This window comes from Lontra canadensis, unplaced genomic scaffold, assembly GCF_010015895.1.
Source record: "Lontra canadensis isolate GAN:19392208 unplaced genomic scaffold, GSC_riverotter_1.0 scaffold109, whole genome shotgun sequence".
In the NCBI taxonomy this organism is placed as follows: Eukaryota; Metazoa; Chordata; class Mammalia; order Carnivora; family Mustelidae; genus Lontra; species Lontra canadensis.
Window position 1 is genome coordinate 383794 of NW_022631103.1, and position 16884 is coordinate 400677.

The window sequence follows — 16884 nt, forward strand, 5'->3', positions numbered from 1 at the left end:
TTAGGGAGGAGAGAGGAAGAAAGGCAGAAAGGAAAGGAGGCCTTTTCAGTGAACAGGCCCAGGTATCTGTTTGTGTCATTCACACGTGTCCCACTCTGTTTTCCAGGACACGTGCTCCGCAGTGAGCATGCTAGGAGAGACGCACGTAAGACAAGTCACCTTATGACATAGAAAACTCTGCCAAGATGCCCAAGGACAGTGTGAGGGTTCGTAAGAGGCATGTGCTGTGCACTCAGCGGCCTCGTGTGACTGTGGGTGATGGCACAGTGTTACGGCATCGCCCTTCTGAGGCACCAAGGCCGTCACAAAGGAGGCACCCTGAATCTTTACCCTCTGTGATGTTAAGTCATACTTCCCCCCACTTCATGGATAAGAACCTCGCCTGAGGTCATGTAATTGTGAAGGGTAAGAAGAGACACTCAATCACTTCTGATATGGGGCTGCAGGGGAAGAGGCTGAGGGCAGACACATTTTACTAAGACCCTGAACATAGTCCCCGATCAGCCGCTGCCTGTTCGCACTACATGTGTCACTATGACAAACCCCAGGGCAGGTACGAAGGCGTGGCAGAGACCCTCTGGGCAGGGATGACTACAAACGGAGTACATTCACAGAGAGAGGCCTGTGAGAACACATACCCAGGTGACAGTACTGATCCCCGGGGAAGGGTGGACAGGGCACAAGGTGGGTTGGTGGTGGTCTAAGTAGACTTTGGCCATATCTGTGTGTTTTAATTTTTCACGCACACAAAAATACGCAGACAGGTATTATCCATGCAATTCAAAATTAAGGATGAAAAATTAAAAAACAAAAACCTAATAAAAGTATGTACAGGCTGAAAGGTTTTTCCGGTAGTACCTAAAAAGGCAGTGAACAACATAGTTCAGAGCAGAGCCCCGGAGCCAGACTGCTGACGTTCAAATCCCCACTCTGCCACTTACCAGCTGTGTGACAAGGGGCAAGAGTCACTTACTCTGAGCCTTGGTTTCCTCAACGGTGAAATGGTGATGATGACACTATTTACATCACAGGACTACTTGGGAATTGAGTAAGGGGAAATATGTACTATGCCTGAACAGTGCTTAGTGCAGCGTATGTAAGAGTGATTATAATGCTGACCAAAGCTTCGTGATAAACTTTGTTGCTATTTCAGATGGTAAGAAAAACCTTTTTTTTAATTTTTTTTTTTTATTTGACAGACATATCACAAGTAGGCAGAGAGGCAGGCAAAGAGAGGAGGAAGCAGGCTCCCTGCCGAGCAGAGAGCCCGACTCAGGGTTCGATCCCAAGACCCTGAGATCATGACCTGAGCCAAAGGCAGTAGACCTCAACCCACTGAGCCACCCAGGTGCCTGCTTACTTTCGATTTTTAAAACATTGCCTAGGAAAATGACCTGAAATTGGAAAGCCTTTTTACAAAATAATGGTCACCACAGCATATCATTACCTATAAAATATATTCTAAATGGTTAAAAATTAAGCCTGGTGCAAATGTGCCTCACTAGGAAGGGAATGGTTAAGGAAGTTATGGTACACAAGAAGATGACATATCCTTAGAGGTCACTTAATGATACGGGAAAATACTTAGAATGTCAAGTGAAAAAAGACACAGAATCAGAGAGACAGAAAATTCCAATCATGTTAAAATACACGCAGAGGAAATAAAAGGAGACCTAGGAGAATGTTCATAGTGACTATTAGTGATGGTGAGACTTGACGTTCTTTTCATTCTGTATTTTTTTTAAATGAGCCTATACTATTTTTATGATTAAGAAAAGCGACAGGTTATTAAAAGGAGCCAATTGCTTGGGAGCAAAGGAACACTTCCTTGGCATCTCAGTGGCCGGCTCTCGGCCCTCCCCAGGCCTCTCTGCGGTCCTACCTTAATGAAGTGCAGCATGGTGAAGGAGAAATGCTCATTACAGAAGCAGCAGTACACCACCATCTCGATGAGCGCCAGGAGCGACCCAGTCAGCTCGCGCAAAGCAAACATTACCTAGTGAGGGAGCATAAAAGGACTCAAGTTTTCTTATGTCACAGTTAATTGTCTACAAGTTGTTTCTGATTTTACCTGAAATGTACTCAGACTTAAGATCTTCAACATCTCTTCAAAGCAGGCTTTCTTTGACTAACTGCTAGGGGACAAAGTCCGTCTGAACAACATCTGCAAATGTGTACCTTTTCCCCCCTGGGAGTCACTCTCATCTGATTTTCAAAGGTAAATGCCCCAAATGTACGCTCCCCCGCACTACATGAAAAGAATCACTGATAGATCGCCAAGTAAACTATGTTAAGCTAGTAAGACAGCACCGACATGATTAAAAAACCAGTGTGACACACGGCTCATCGGTTTATCCATGTAAATCACATTTTGGAAGAGAACTGGAGGATTAAGTTGTCAAGAGCAGGTAGCTCTGGGCCGAAGGGGAGGGGACTCGGGCCGCAGACAGGCCACATCATGTGTGATGCGATGGAGGGCCATGAGCAACCCACTCCCACACTCCTGAGGTTTACAAAACATGTGTGCTCCAGAGCTGTGGTATTCCGGGACCAGAGACACACACAAAGATGGGAACAAACTCCTCTGATAATAAACTGAGTATCTATGATTGCCAAAGTGTCGTTCACATCCTGAGCCCTGGAGGGGAAATTTGCTGGGCTGGACCCGGAGGTCCAATCCCTGCTTGCAGAGAGGATTAACAAAAATTCTCTTCAGCTGCTCATTTCTTTCTGACATATACCCAGGAAGAAAAATTAATCTGAAAGACTCATTTCTTCTCTGAACATCAGAGTGACACACGAACTATTACCAGGGGCATTTCTCCTCAGGTAGACAATAATGAGAAGAAAAAGAGAAAGGGTCCAGAAGACAAAGTACATACCTCTAACAGGTAAGGCTTCCCTTCAGACAGGAACAACAAGGCCTCTACTTCCTCGTGGAGGGGCAGCAGAGGGCTGGAGGGGGCAACACTAATGGGCGGCCGTTGTTTGAACATTCCAGGAGCTTTAGGAGACCAAAGAAACCAAGCCTGTCTCAGATGGTGTTATTTCAAGAGAGAGACACCTACAAGGTGAAGCGGTTCTCTTGAGATGCACACACAGGGCGGCTCGGTACTTAAGAGCCTGTTCCCTCACAGCCTAGTGGGGGAAGCTGGGCACGCAGACAGGAGGAAATGTGTACCCGCTTCTCACAGTGTATGTCAGAGTTGTCAGTGCGACAATTTAGACCTCCCAAGACAATCTTTCAAAGAAGAAAAAGTATATATAGTGTATGAGAGAAAATGCCCAAACGCCTGTGAAGAGACGCCAGACGACACACCCATTGCTCTAACAACTGCCCTCACAGACCGGCCACCACCACCCACGCTAGGCAGAACTGACCCACAGGGAGGGGGTGAGCTGCCCCATGCGCTAGCAAACAAGGACTCGAACTGTTCCTTTCACAAACCTGGCTGCACTCACGAGTCAGGTAGGCAGCCTTGTCTTTTTCAGGCTCAGGAGTCAGAGTGAAGAATGCATACTGCCTCCCAGCCCGAAGGCTCCCCAGCCCTTAGAGGACCCATTTCCAGAGCAAAGCAGTGCTCTGGGATTTCTTGGACATCTTCCCGGTCATGTCCCATGCACGCCTGCCATAGCTGCCAGAGGTCAGAGGCCTGCTTCACACACTGCGGCCTGTGCCGCTGGCTGGCTGCCGCCTGTGTGAGCCATGAGCCTGGCCGTGCTCTCACTTCCCTGTCTGTGGGGGGGGACCACAGTTCACAGGGTGGTGGAGGGGATTACACACAGAGCCCAGAGCTCCATGGAAAGGCACAGCACACAGAAAACTCTGGATACTTCCCAGCTGCCTGTTGTATTGTTATTGTTACTGCTGTTGCTGTTCTGATAAGGCCTTGGAACAGTAAAAAACGTGCTATGCATGTAGATTAGGACACTGGATAAGCAGAGAGGTAACATGTTTCGGCTGCACGAAATAAGGACTGAGCTGCTGGCTCTGGGGGACAAAAATGGAAAGGCACCAACTACATCTTGCTTTCAAACACGTTTCAATGACATAAGCTACATCTGAATCCTCTTTAGCTTTACAAAGTTCTTAAATATTTTATCTGATTAATCCTCATTATACCTGGGGAATTATGTTTTTAATATTTCCATTTCATGCTGAGGATCAGGAAGGTCAGGTGGCTTGGTCAAGGTCACATTGCTAGGACACTCCAACCCACACTTGGCTATTTTTCCCATTAGATTAGCCATGCCAGGTATGGTGATGAATGAACTCTAAATCAGCCTCTAATCCCACAGTGTATCTTTAAATATTTTTAAGTATTTTTAAATATTTTATAAATGTTTCTTTAAACTTGTATACCCTGTCCCCAAATAAATGATTTGACTTTCTCTTATAATGAACTAATAAAATAGAGTGAAATTTAAATGCATTAAATTTTGCATTTAATTAATGCAAATTAATTATTAATGCATTAAAACAAAACATTTTGAGTATTCCTCAAATATCAAATAGCCAAATGGGAAGTAATATTCATTTAACTGCTAACATTATTAGTCTCCATGCATTATCGACAAATTCACTGTCTTCATTTTTCTGCTGGATAATGACATGTGAAAGCTCACCAACGTTCCTTTGGGAAGAGACATCTGAATGCAAAACCAGTAACGCCACCGTATTATGAAGATTCCCAAATTCTCGTGCTTGTGCCGAACTCCACCGACGAATCTGCCAACAGAGAAAAAAAACTGGACATTAATGTTTTGGTCAGAAATAATATGAAAAGGAAGGGAAAGGATGGGCTGGCTCATGCTATTTTGAGCCATGATTCTTTCTCAATGTCTGATAGTAGAAGAGATCAAAATAGAAGAAACTCATGGAAAAAAACACAGAGTGTTTTCTTCCTGCAGACACATTAACTTTTGTTCTAAAATACTTCCATTTCTGTATTCAATCTAGGTACTGAATGCTTCTGAGGTGCTAGGTAACTTTGCTGTACCACAGTACGACAGGGAAACCCCAGGAGGCTGGGGAGCTGGTGCCTGGGTCCCCCTGTGCTAGTTACCATGCCAGGTGGATGTGGGTAACAGCACCTGATCTCTCCAGGCACCGGCAGAGATGACCCACCTGCCCACTTCCTGGCTTTGAGGACCCAATGAAACATGAAAAGTGAGAATCTTTTCCACATTACGTGTGCTTCAGAAAGGTAAAAATATGGAGTATATAACACTATTAATGCCACTAAATCTTATTTAAATTATGATTAGTGTCAATCAACTGCCAGTGTCACCGGAGTCCCAGAGCATAAAGAGTGTGCAGTGAACAAAGACACTGTGAACTGCAACGTCCTACCAGCGCAGAGAGCATGCCATGGCGGCAGCACTTGTAACACTGGAGAGGGCAACAGGCAGCATGACAGGAGGCTGAGGGGAGCCCCGGGCAGCAAGGCTGTGTCCCCTCATTGAGAAAGGAACATGGGCCCATGCCATGCGTTACAGAGAGGGGAAAGCAGAGCTAGGTGTGAGTCCCTGCTCCAAGACACTTCAGCTCTGTGACCTGACACAAGTCACTTCACTTCTCTGAGCTCTGATGCTTGCTTGGGACTGGGGAGGCAAATGCTTATCTTACTGAACTAGAGCAGGCACGTGTGTGAAGTAACCAGCGTGCCTGGTGCCTAAGGGGCTCCATAGGCCGCGTGTGCCATCAGTGCATTGTCACCCTATTCACAGTTCAATCACCCTGTTCACACTTCTGTTCACAAACAGAAGACACAAAGTGACGGGAGAAACACGCCAGCACAGGAACTCCATGCCGGAGAGCCACCCTGGGATGCAGCTAGCCCCACCGCCACAGACAACCTCCCTCTTGTGCTCTGGCCATGGCGCTGTGTGTGCGACAGGCCCCAGAAGGCCGCACTGCTCTGCCTCGCAGCCCATCCTGCCCTGTTACGGGCTCCCCCACACCAACCACCTCCGCTAGAACAGCGCTGCCTGCACTCCCCAAGGGCAGGTAGAGACCCTTGTGCCTCTCTTTCCCAAAGGCCTATGCAACCCCCTGCTCAGAGTCCATCTTTCCTCCCCGGACACTTTTTGACTGATAGTCTCATTAGTCTTTCCCGTGGTATCATCAGACTAACTTTGACCAGGAGGCTGTAAAAACAACCAAAGTCTGAAGAACTTTAAAAGCCACGTAGCACTGGCATCTGGACTCTTAGGGGATGAAGTATGTTCATTGGCACAAAGAGAAACAACGAGGCAACAAAACCGTGGCTGTCGCACAGGGCCATGGAGCAGCGGCACTACCTGATTGTTCTGCCGGTTGGCCCCGAGGAGGAAGCTGGTCATGTGTCGCAGAGCGGAATGCCTCAGAAGAAGATCCCCAGCCCGGATACCTTGCTGTCAGAAGATATCGACAAGGACAAGTTACAGATCTATCCAGACAAAAATGTGTATTAAAAACACAGTTAAATGAGAAGTTTTAAGGGGTCAGTAAGTTTTTAAATGCTGTAATTTACATACAGAAAGTACGTGTTAAAATTCTGGAGTTCCAACAGCCTCACACTACTTCACAGCGGGTGCCACACACGCACTGAGGCCCCAGCTCTGTGCAGTCTCCCGCTGCCTGTGGTAACTAAGCTACTGTTCCAGAACTTTGGCAAGGCACACTATCCACAAATTAAGATTTTTAAGAAGAAACCCTCCTATGACCACATCTTTAAATCCAGTACTGACCAGTACAAATTTTTTCCATGTATAAAAAATTCCTTTAGACTAGAAATGTGCTACATTAGGAAAAGCTACTGGAGAAAAATCACTTACCTTTTGTACAAAAGTGTTGAATAGGAAAAAGTACTGAGCACAGTTTTTACAGTTTTCTGGGACATCTTTATCCAACAGAGCAAGTAGTACCTCCAGTAACTGATGAAGGCTTTTTAACTGGTTAGAAGAAAGATGAAATCACGTAAAGAAAAAGAATGTAAGGCAGGCATTTGTAACAGGGTTAATCGGAAGTAATCACCGTAAGAACAAAAGTCAAGTCTGATTGATACAATCCAGTCTCAGATTCAGATGGATTTATGCTTTGGAGAGCAAAAACAGAATCATCGCTTTTATCTTCCAGGGAAAGATTGGTACTGTAGAAACAGTTAAGAGGATAGCCTAGTCTTGTTTTCTAGATTTCAGACTCAAGGGCAGACTCTATGGCTAATGGTCACACTTTCTGCAGACCCAATTTCTGTGTCTTAAAAGAAAGCAGGGGGTTTAGAGGAAACACTTCTGAACCCCTCCCTCCGCTACACTACTTCTTCACATAATCACAGATGCAAAGAATAAAAAACACAGACACAGGCATAGGGGCCAGAAATCAAGCCAATGGAGCAAATGGAGAGCAACAGCCTGACAGAATGACAACGGTAATATCAACTCAACCGTGAACTTACTTGAAAGCCCGCTGACGCCTCATGGAAAGCTTTGAAAAACATTTTATTTGTTTAGAAACCATTTTGGTTATCACAGTGCCTCTTCTTTCCCTCCCACCCCAACTGGTTTTGGACAAGTCCCTAGAAATTCATCTGTGACGGGAGAAGTAAGACCAACTTACTACTCTGTTTAGTTCATCTCCCCTGAAGATGGTGTTCACAGGCTTCTCAAACAGTCCCATCCGTCCTGCCACACTCATTATAAATATAGTAAAACCCACGTTTATATAGCACCTCATTTTCAAAGTACTTTACAATATAAAGTGGGTGGCCAGAGGCACCATTTCCATGATGGGGGGAAAACAGACATAAAATACATCAGCTGGAAAGCAGACAGAATTCGCTGAGGCAATGGCTCGCATGCTTCTGTCCTCCACCACTCCCTTCCCTTTCTATCACCTGTGCTCTTGCCTCTAGAGGTTGGTGGACTACTATGCCACAGCCTGACCCCATCTCTAGGGAGACTGCACTAATTCTGCTTTTATCCTCTGTTTGGGTTGGCACGTGGGAGGAAGGAGGACAGTTAGAGGCCCTTATGTTAAACATTTTAGAAAAGCTCCATGGGGATTTTTCAGAGCAATGGTATCCAAACTGTCCTAAGTGGCTCCCAGTGACCAATTTTACATATTCTGCATCCAGGTAAGCTGAAGTTTGAAAAATGGTCCTGCTGTTTAAGCTGACTGAAAACCAGTGCCTTAGACCAAACGTCAGCATCTTTACAATTCCTGGAATTGAGACACCGACTTCTTCTAGGTCCTCTCTAAAGGGCGTATTTGACCTCCTTGTTCACTCTGGGCTAAGCAAAGCTCCTGTGGCTGTCTGGTCTAACAGTGACTGCTGGGCTGGGCAATGCTGACGGGTGCCGGCTACTGTGACTGGGTTAGCATCTTTTTTTAAGGGCTTGCTCAAGGTTGAACAGCAGAGTAACACCTGGATCTGAAGCAATTCCTAGAATTTGCATTTAGTTCACTGAGACACACTGCCTCCAGCCAAGGTCTACAAGGAGCCAATCAGATCTGCAAATAACATTTTTCAAAGTTTTCCATGTAGTGTCAGCTGTTTGAAACAGCAAACTTGGGAAGAAGTGCTATATTGTTAGGACTTAATAACAGACTGAATTATCAGACTTACAGTATATGTCATTTATTTCCCTAAGACTTAAATTTCAGGGGATTGAGGATAGTAATAAATACCATGGTTTATTTTCACATGTGTGGAACTGTGAATCATAAAATAAACTGCTGAAAATAGAATTAGGAAGAAGAAATCCAGAAGAACAGGAACATAGCCTAGGGAGTAATAGAGATCGATGAAGAAACTATCTTGGTGGCTGCTCCTGGAGGGACGGCACTATTTGGTTTGGCTGCCAATTGATGGATTTGCATCATGCAAATAGCTTAGTAGCAAAGAGACAAAGCCAAGTGAGGCTCAAAATGCCTACTGGGCTAGCCCAGAGTCTCTAGACTGACATTAATCTCAGTTCAGTGAAATCTAACACAGACTCTTTATGGAAGACTCTGAAAAAGCAGTGCTCTAGAAAATGCTGAAGCAGACCAGAGCAGACCTAACTTCCTAGCCTATCCTGACTCCTGGGATAGGAGGCGGCAAGGACAACGTGCCTTCTACCCTGGCATTTATCAGAAAGGCAGTCCACGGGAGGTGCATTTTGGGTGGCAAAATTATCCTAGGTGCTCTCTCTTATTATATAATATGCAATTCAGAACACTTGGTAGGAATAGAATATATAAATAACATCCAAGAAATGAGACCGACCTTATCCTGATAAAACAAGGCACTGTCTAGGGTTTTCTCCAGAATGGTGGCCACAGCAACTCGCACTTCTCTCACACTGCACTCCAGCAAGAAAATCCTAAAATACAGAGACAGAAAAGATGCACGCTGAGAAAGCAAAATGGATTTCTATAAACCAGCCTCCCATGACCAGGCCCACCTACTATTCAAGACACAAAATCCCTCCAAGACTTTGAGTCAAGCTTCCTGAGAGCTTTGGGACACACTCACAGGCTACTATGATGGAGGGAGGAGGCCAAACAGGAAAATCCAGACCCTGGGACCCTGAAAAGCAGATTTCCCCCCTTTTCCTAAAATGAGCATCTGTATAAATCTAATGGGGGTAACCAGATAAATGGATGAAAAGAGATGAAAGCAAAGAACCTAAAATGTAACAAATTCTGTTCACTCTGTGTCTCTCCCAGGGGAACCCTACCTTCCCTTTGAATTTCTCAGAGTAAGATACTAAAGCTTGCAGTCAAGCGAGCCCTTCCTACTCTACCCATGCACCAGTATTTCTACCCTTTCCCTTTGCTCTCCCTCCCCAGGCCTAAACCTTAACCAAGCATTTGCAGCCCAAGAGGTCCCACTTTCCTCCTTTCTTCATCTATGACGGTGATGACCACAGCAGTCAAGGCTGATCAGGTGCTTCCATGATCTCCAGCACTGCACACAAACTACTTCGAACCTTTACACACCTGCCCAGCAGGGAGAGGAGTCACTGGGAGAGGAGCCATGCAAGAGGGGAGTGGAGGGGAGCAGAGTGGTGGGGGAGGTGCCTCCTATGCAGAGGGGCGTGGTCAGGCTGGAGAGGGGTGTGGTCAGGCAGGAGCGCGGCTCTGGGGCATGTGGGGTGGGAGTGCCCCCTGAGCCTTCTCCACAGTCAGCCTTTCTTGTTCGCTTCCTAGGCTCACTTGGACCTGATAACCCACACTGTTACAGGAAAGTGAAAACCCACCTCACTTTTTGCCCATTTCTTGACAGAAAGTTCTCATTATTCTGCATGAAAGATTTAAATACAGCCGAGTTCTGATGACCATGTCCTCCAGATGCCAGCAGCAAGCTGTGCTGGTCCCCTTTTGAGGGCAGCACTGGCATTTCCTTCCTGCCCTCTGCGGAGTATGCGGAGAGTGGAGCTGAGATCACTCTGCTTGCTGCTCAGTCCCCGTAACCACTAATGCTACCGGTTAGCGACCCAATTTGCACCAGACTGACAAGGCTGTGTTCAAAATCCCCTAAGACTCTAGGGACAATTACAAGAAAGATAGAGGTAACAAGTGTGCCTGTAATATTTGCTCTAGAGGCTTGATTCAGGTACAATTCTTTCAGAGACTATCTCCAGGGGCTGTTCTACATTTCCTATCACAGACACTCGGAGGCACTATGGGAATGCAGACAATTCCAGATTGTGGGGAATTCTACATGGCAAATGACCAGTCTGCCCCTCAAAAAAATGGCATGACAAAAAAGGAGGTGGTGGAGGAAAGGAACAATTACAGATTACATAAGTCTTAAGAGACATATACAAACAATGCTACACGTGGAGCTTGTCTGGATCCTGATGTGTACATACGCAGTGCTAAAGTGAACTTTTTTGAGATACCTGCGGAAATCTGAATATGGACTGGGTTTAGGATGATATGAAAGAAATATTTTTGTTTAGTGTGATCATGGTAGAGTGCTTAGTTAAAAAAAAAACTGCCTTTAGAGATATATGCAAGAAGATTTATAGTGAAATTATATGATGTCTGAGACTTACTTTACAATACTTGAGGGGAAAAGGGGCACCCAGGTGGCTCAGTTGATTGAGCATCCAACTCTTGATTTTGGCTCAGGTCATGATCTCAGGGTTGTGGGACTGAGCCCCCTGGTAAGCTCTGCACTCAGTGGGGGGAATCTGCTTAGGATTCTCACTCCCCCTCTCCCTCTGTTGCCCCCCAACCCCTGACTCTCTCGCACAAATGTGTTCTCTCTCAAATAAATAAATCTTAAAAAAAAAAAAAAAAAAAAAAGTAGGGGCACCTGGGTGGCTCAGTGGGTTAAAGCCTCTGCCTTCGGCTCAGGTCATGATCCCAGGGTCCTGGGATCAAGCCCACATTGGGCTCTCTGCTCAGCAGGGAGCCTGCTTCCTCCTCTCTCAGCCTGCCTCTCTGCCTACTTGTGATCTCTGTCAAATAAATAAATAAAATCTTTTAAAAAAAAATGGTGCAAAAGCATTACAAGAAAAGTAAAATATTTGAGAGGAAAAAAAAAAAAAAGCAGGCCTGTGAGTGAGTGGTGGGCACTGGGAGGGGCAACAAGATGGGCAAAGTGCTAGTAACCTGACCTGGGAAGAGGCAGAGAACGGGGTTCTCATTCTGGCTACTTGGCTGTATGTTTAAACCTCTTTCACAATAAAAACTTTTTAAAAGATGTAAGATATTTTTTGCTAGTAGTTTTAATTTCTTCAGATAACTTTTCAAGCAATACTTAGTACTAATTCAAATTTTTACAATTATGGTTACATTTAAGCATTGTCTAAAAAAAGGACTACACTGAGAGGCTCTAATCCAAGAGCACTCCCTTCACATGGTTACTTCAGTAGTAATGATGATAACCTAAGCTATCTTAAAAATTGTAAAGAAGTAATTAATTATACAATTTTATATAAAATCAAGATGATGATGACAAACTGATGGTGATTAAGAGATAAAAATATAATAAACTCTCTCAGGAAGGATTCAAATTGGTAATTCATTGGGATTCTTAACCATGAGGAACGCTAAGAAACCAAACATAGTACCAAAGGAGTCACCAAGTTCCTCTGGAGATACTTAAAGGCACGTCTAATTGTTATAAGGGAATAAACTAAGTATTTGCCCTACTTCCCACTATTGGAAAGAGACTGGAATTACACTAATGGGGGAAAGGTTGCCTTCTGATGCAAACTCTTAAGGGACAGGCACACAGAACACTTCAGAGACATATTGCTTGCTCTCTTTATGAATGATAAAGAGATACACATGATACGATATACACTCATACACAAACGTTTGAGTGCTTACTATGTGTCAGGCTCTTTGTGTACAAAAGGAAAACCAAGCAGACTTAGCTTCTGCCCTCAAGAAGCCAGCGTTTAGTGAGGGGACAGGCAAACAGCACAGCAGACTAACTGCGCAGACTGGCTTTAGAGGAGATTGTCAGGAGGGGACAGCCTCTCTGACATCTGAAGGGTAAGGAAGGGCTTACTATATACAGGACTGGCTGGGAGAATGTTCCAGATAGAGGGAGTAAAGGTGCAAGGGTCTTTAGGCAAGAAAACAAAGCTTAGGGTGTTTAAAGTATCAACAAGCCCATGTGAAGAAAGTGAAACAAGACCATATTCAAGGCCTTGTCGGTTATGGTACAGAATGTGGGTTTTATTAGAAGTGTGACAGGGATACACTGAAGAGTTTTCAAGCAGAGAAGTAATGTGATCCAGTTTGTTAAAAAACAAATCAAACCACTTTTGTTGCTGTTATGAGGTAGATTAGAGAAAGAAATGGAGAGTTAAAGTAGGCAAATGAGTGTCTGGAGCTCAGTCCTAGAGATGAGAAGAACATAGGACCAAGAGTTTCGATTAGCTCTCTAACGTGGAACCAAACTGTGAGCTCCCTGTGGAAGCGGCCTGTATTTCTGACTTCCCTGTTCTGCAAGTTGAGAGATACCAGAGCGTATCTATAGTTGATGGAAGTACTTGATAGAAAATGCTACAAGATAAAGATGCAGGAATGACAGCTGATAAAGGGTTTGCTTATGTAGTGATTCCTTTGGAGGAGAGAGGACACTTCCTCCAGAGTAACAGGAGGAAGAGATGAGAACAGGCTCTGATGCGCCAGGCCTAGAGGTCTGCTCATCTGTGACTCATACCTTCTTCATGAAGTCTGAGGCAAGGTCCTTAACTGGAGGTGGGGTGTGCTGGCATGGCAGGCGAGAGGGGTGAGGAGGTAGAGCGGGGGCAGGGAGAAGGAGGAGCCTAATGGGGACAAAAACACTGAGATCATGGGTGCCCCTACACGAATGCTGAACTTGTCAAGGATGAGAGAGGCCGACCTGCCAAGGATGACTGGGAGTAGAGTGTAAACATCCATAGTGACTGAGCATCTTGACTTTTTGCCAGAAAAAGCAAATTATTTTTTATTATAGGTATGTAGGTAAATTTACTACCATAGGTATTACAGTATCAGTAAGTTTTTGAAAAATAGTATTTTTGCCAGAATCCAAACACAGACAATATTGTGGTACTGCTGTGTAGAAACGGAGGATCGTTAACCTCCCCTCCCTGCCATTGGAGTGTGAGTCCCTGAGGGAGGGGACACACGTTCGGAATCTCTTGGGCCGCGGCAGGAGTTCAGGCCATGCTTGCCTGTGAGCCTGTGGTTAAGTGTACACATGCTCTCCTCGCACGCAATGAGCTTATAGTCCAAAGGAGAAGGTTTTCGAAAGAATGATTTTAGAGTGACCTGAAAAGTTTCCTCACACTTCTAGAGAAAACAGTTCAAAACTGACTCCAATCCGAAAAGTAATTTCAAATACAAATAAAAACAATTATAAGAAACAGCAGCTCTAAGTCACCAGAAGAGATAGCGATTTCTTTTAATTAATTAAAAGATCTTGACACTTACTTTATTAATTCTCGCCCTTCAGAACTAATAAAATATTCGACCAGCCACTGACAAGCATCAAAACTTTTGGAAAGTAATGCTTCAATAGTGGCAATCCATTCTTCAGTATCAACCCTTTAAAAAAGCAAAGACAGACACGTAAGGAGCACGTCCCCAGCGAATAAGCCTGTGGAGTGTCACTGTTCCAGGGAGGTGGGGTACAGGGTAAGCTGAACACCCGATGGCCACTGACTAACATGGATCGCGGGGCCCACAAGCCAGGGCTCTGCGTTCTTTCCCTTCTGCTCACCTCCCCACAAAAGAATGCGAAGAAGCTCAAGTCTTAGACTTTAACTTTTATCTTCCCCATCTTCTTCAAACAACTGCAATCAGGAAAATTGCCTGACTGTGGCATTTTGTGTTGCTTAACTAAGTTACAAGTGTAAAATGACCACTTTCAGAATAGGTACTACATCAACATTTTTATACTTCATTGTTATAATCATTAATATCCTACCTCATGGAATAAAAACATCTGGGCAGACAAAGAGCTGTCACGACTATACTACCCGGACTTCCCATAACACCCCCTCCATTCTCTCATGACCCAAAATGGTGAATATAACCAAGATGAAAATAGTCTGTAATGCATAGACATTGGCGTGAGTCAATTTCACAACAGAAGTAATGACATTTCCTTAGTCCTATGCCAGACGTTAAAAGAGAAAGGAACATATGATGTCTTCTTTTCCAATCAAATAATAAAGATCAATGTCATTTAATACAACTTTTTACACCTAAAAATGAAGTTGCTATTCTATTTGTTTCTTCTCAAGTGTCTCTTGACTGTAAAGTCTTTCCCCAAGCCCCTCACCTCTGGCGAAGTTCCCCGCAGTAGGCTCGCCGAGCTGTCCCTGCCTTCCTCACCCCGAGTCCCTGCCTGCTCTGGGCTCCTGCTCCAGCCAGGGCGCAGCCACTCACCCATCACACACTACTCACACAGCACCTCTGCACCCGCAACCTACAATGCGTCGGGCACCTTTCCGGTGCTGAAGACAGAAACCGTTCAAGAACCCTCCACCATCTCCCGCTGAACACAGTCCCAACTCCCCTCTGTGGTAATCGGGACCCTCAATGGGTTCATCCAAACCCCACATCTGACCTCACTTCCAATGAGTTCCTACATGTGTGAGCAAAACACTAGTCATTCACGGTTCTTTAGGCAAGTCTTTTTCGTTTCTCAGATTTTCCCCTTTCACCCAGACTGGTCCCTCCATTTCTGTTTTCACCTTTCAAAATCCTGACACTGTCACTCTCTTTGACACCTACCCCAATACCCATCTGGATATGATTTTGCCCAATTCCTGAAGATGTCTAGCATTTATGCCTTGCCTTTTCCGCTTTATCTATCCTTCCTATGAGATTAGAAATTCCTTCAAGATAGGAACCATGCCTTAATCACCTAAGTCTATCAGGTAGGTGCCTTCACAATGCTCTGAATTCATAAATTCTATTTTAATCGAATTCATTGGTGCCTTTTGCCACAACAGACTATCAAAACATATCATTTCTCACCTGAGTTTTTTCTTTGTCCGTAGGTAAGTTTGAAAAAGGAACTGAATAGCAAGCTGTAAGCTCACCTTTGCCATGCAAGGATAATATGGATGCTTTAATTTAGTCTGAGAGAGAGGGAGAAAAGAGAGGCTATTTTTCACTGATGTTTTATTGATTACTAAATGTTATGAGTTGAATAATGATACATAATTAATATCATTAAGAAAAATCTAGCCAGCTTACTATAGAAAGTGTCCCATTTAAATTTTTTAAAAGGGTAAGAAAAGACATCCTCTTCATTTCTTTTATGAAGCCCTCTCAAAATAGAGACTTTAGGCCATGGACATGTTATAGGTAACCTGTCAGCAGACTAAGAAACTTCCCCCTACTGGCAAATTGTAATCATGGTACTCAAGAAACAGAAGTACTTGGAAGTTCATCTTGAGTCTGGTAAAGTCTGATGACAAATAGGACAAATTGATGTCCACAAAGCCCAACATTCATTGACCTCATCTTGTGGCTATTCTCAAATTCTTTACAAAACTGAAGAGCACTTAAAAAAGCCAGTATGTGGAAACCCGCACCCATTCACAATCTGCAGGACACATTCTGAGCACTGCCTGTATTTTAACATCACCCCAGAAGTGACATATTTATGCAAACATTCTGGGCCTCTAATCTGAGGGGGAGGATGAGTCACTGAATGCTTGAGCTGACAGTTAACTAGGCTCCTTTCTCAGTCCTCTACTAAGAAGCCAACTAGTACTTACAGCATTCAATGATGCTAAAGACAAAACAAAACTGAAATAATCACTACTGTACACATCTCTATTCTTCATAAACTTGAGGTTTTCATCTCTCACCATCTACAAAAGAAAATTAGTAATTATTTTTAAGAAACAGGGCAAAATGTGTGGAAGACATTTTTGTTGATATGTTAGGCAAAAAAGGGTTTTTTAAAAATATTAGGTTAGAAGGGTTCATAAGAACCCTTTTCTTGAGCTTTGAAATTTAAAAAAAGGAGAGAGGAAAATCTTCCTTTCAACTGTAAGAAGCTGAAATAAGGTAAATTATTCTTTATCAAACCAAACTCTTCTGGGAAATTTCAGAAAACCACCATGTAAAGGACAAGTGAATTCAAACCTGCTATTTTGGGTTGAGGGGCAAACAGAGCTTTTCCAAGTACAACTAACTCAATGTTTTCCTTACATTGGAGAGCTTAATTCATCCTCTTTAAACAAATAACTCCATACTTTTCTTAAATTCTTTGGTTCTGGTTACTCAGCTTTTGATTACTTAGTGTACAAAGACTTGGCTGGATAGTTGTACAGTGCTGAATTTAAATCCTGGCTCTGTGACACTGGCAGGTCACTTCTCCTTTTCTGAGCTCACTTTTTCCCTCTTAAAAAATGAGTGTAAAACCCAGTACTCCACAAGAA

At 44.1% G+C, this 16884-nt stretch overlaps 1 protein-coding gene across 3 annotated transcripts in view; it reads right to left on the reverse strand.

The window, feature by feature from the left end:
- USP24 (ubiquitin specific peptidase 24) overlaps positions 1–16884 on the reverse strand; it is a 134185-nt gene that overhangs the window by 9860 nt on the left and 107441 nt on the right. For all 3 annotated transcript variants that reach the window (XM_032839732.1, XM_032839733.1, XM_032839731.1), the window contains 9 exons: positions 16216–16311; positions 15467–15570; positions 13913–14026; positions 9252–9348; positions 6820–6936; positions 6304–6396; positions 4627–4729; positions 2883–3004; positions 1883–1996 (listed from right to left, as the gene is read on the reverse strand). In XM_032839732.1, the coding sequence (XP_032695623.1) occupies positions 1883–1996; positions 2883–3004; positions 4627–4729; positions 6304–6396; positions 6820–6936; positions 9252–9348; positions 13913–14026; positions 15467–15570; positions 16216–16311 (960 nt within the window). The remainder of the gene's footprint in view (positions 1–1882; positions 1997–2882; positions 3005–4626; positions 4730–6303; positions 6397–6819; positions 6937–9251; positions 9349–13912; positions 14027–15466; positions 15571–16215; positions 16312–16884) is intronic.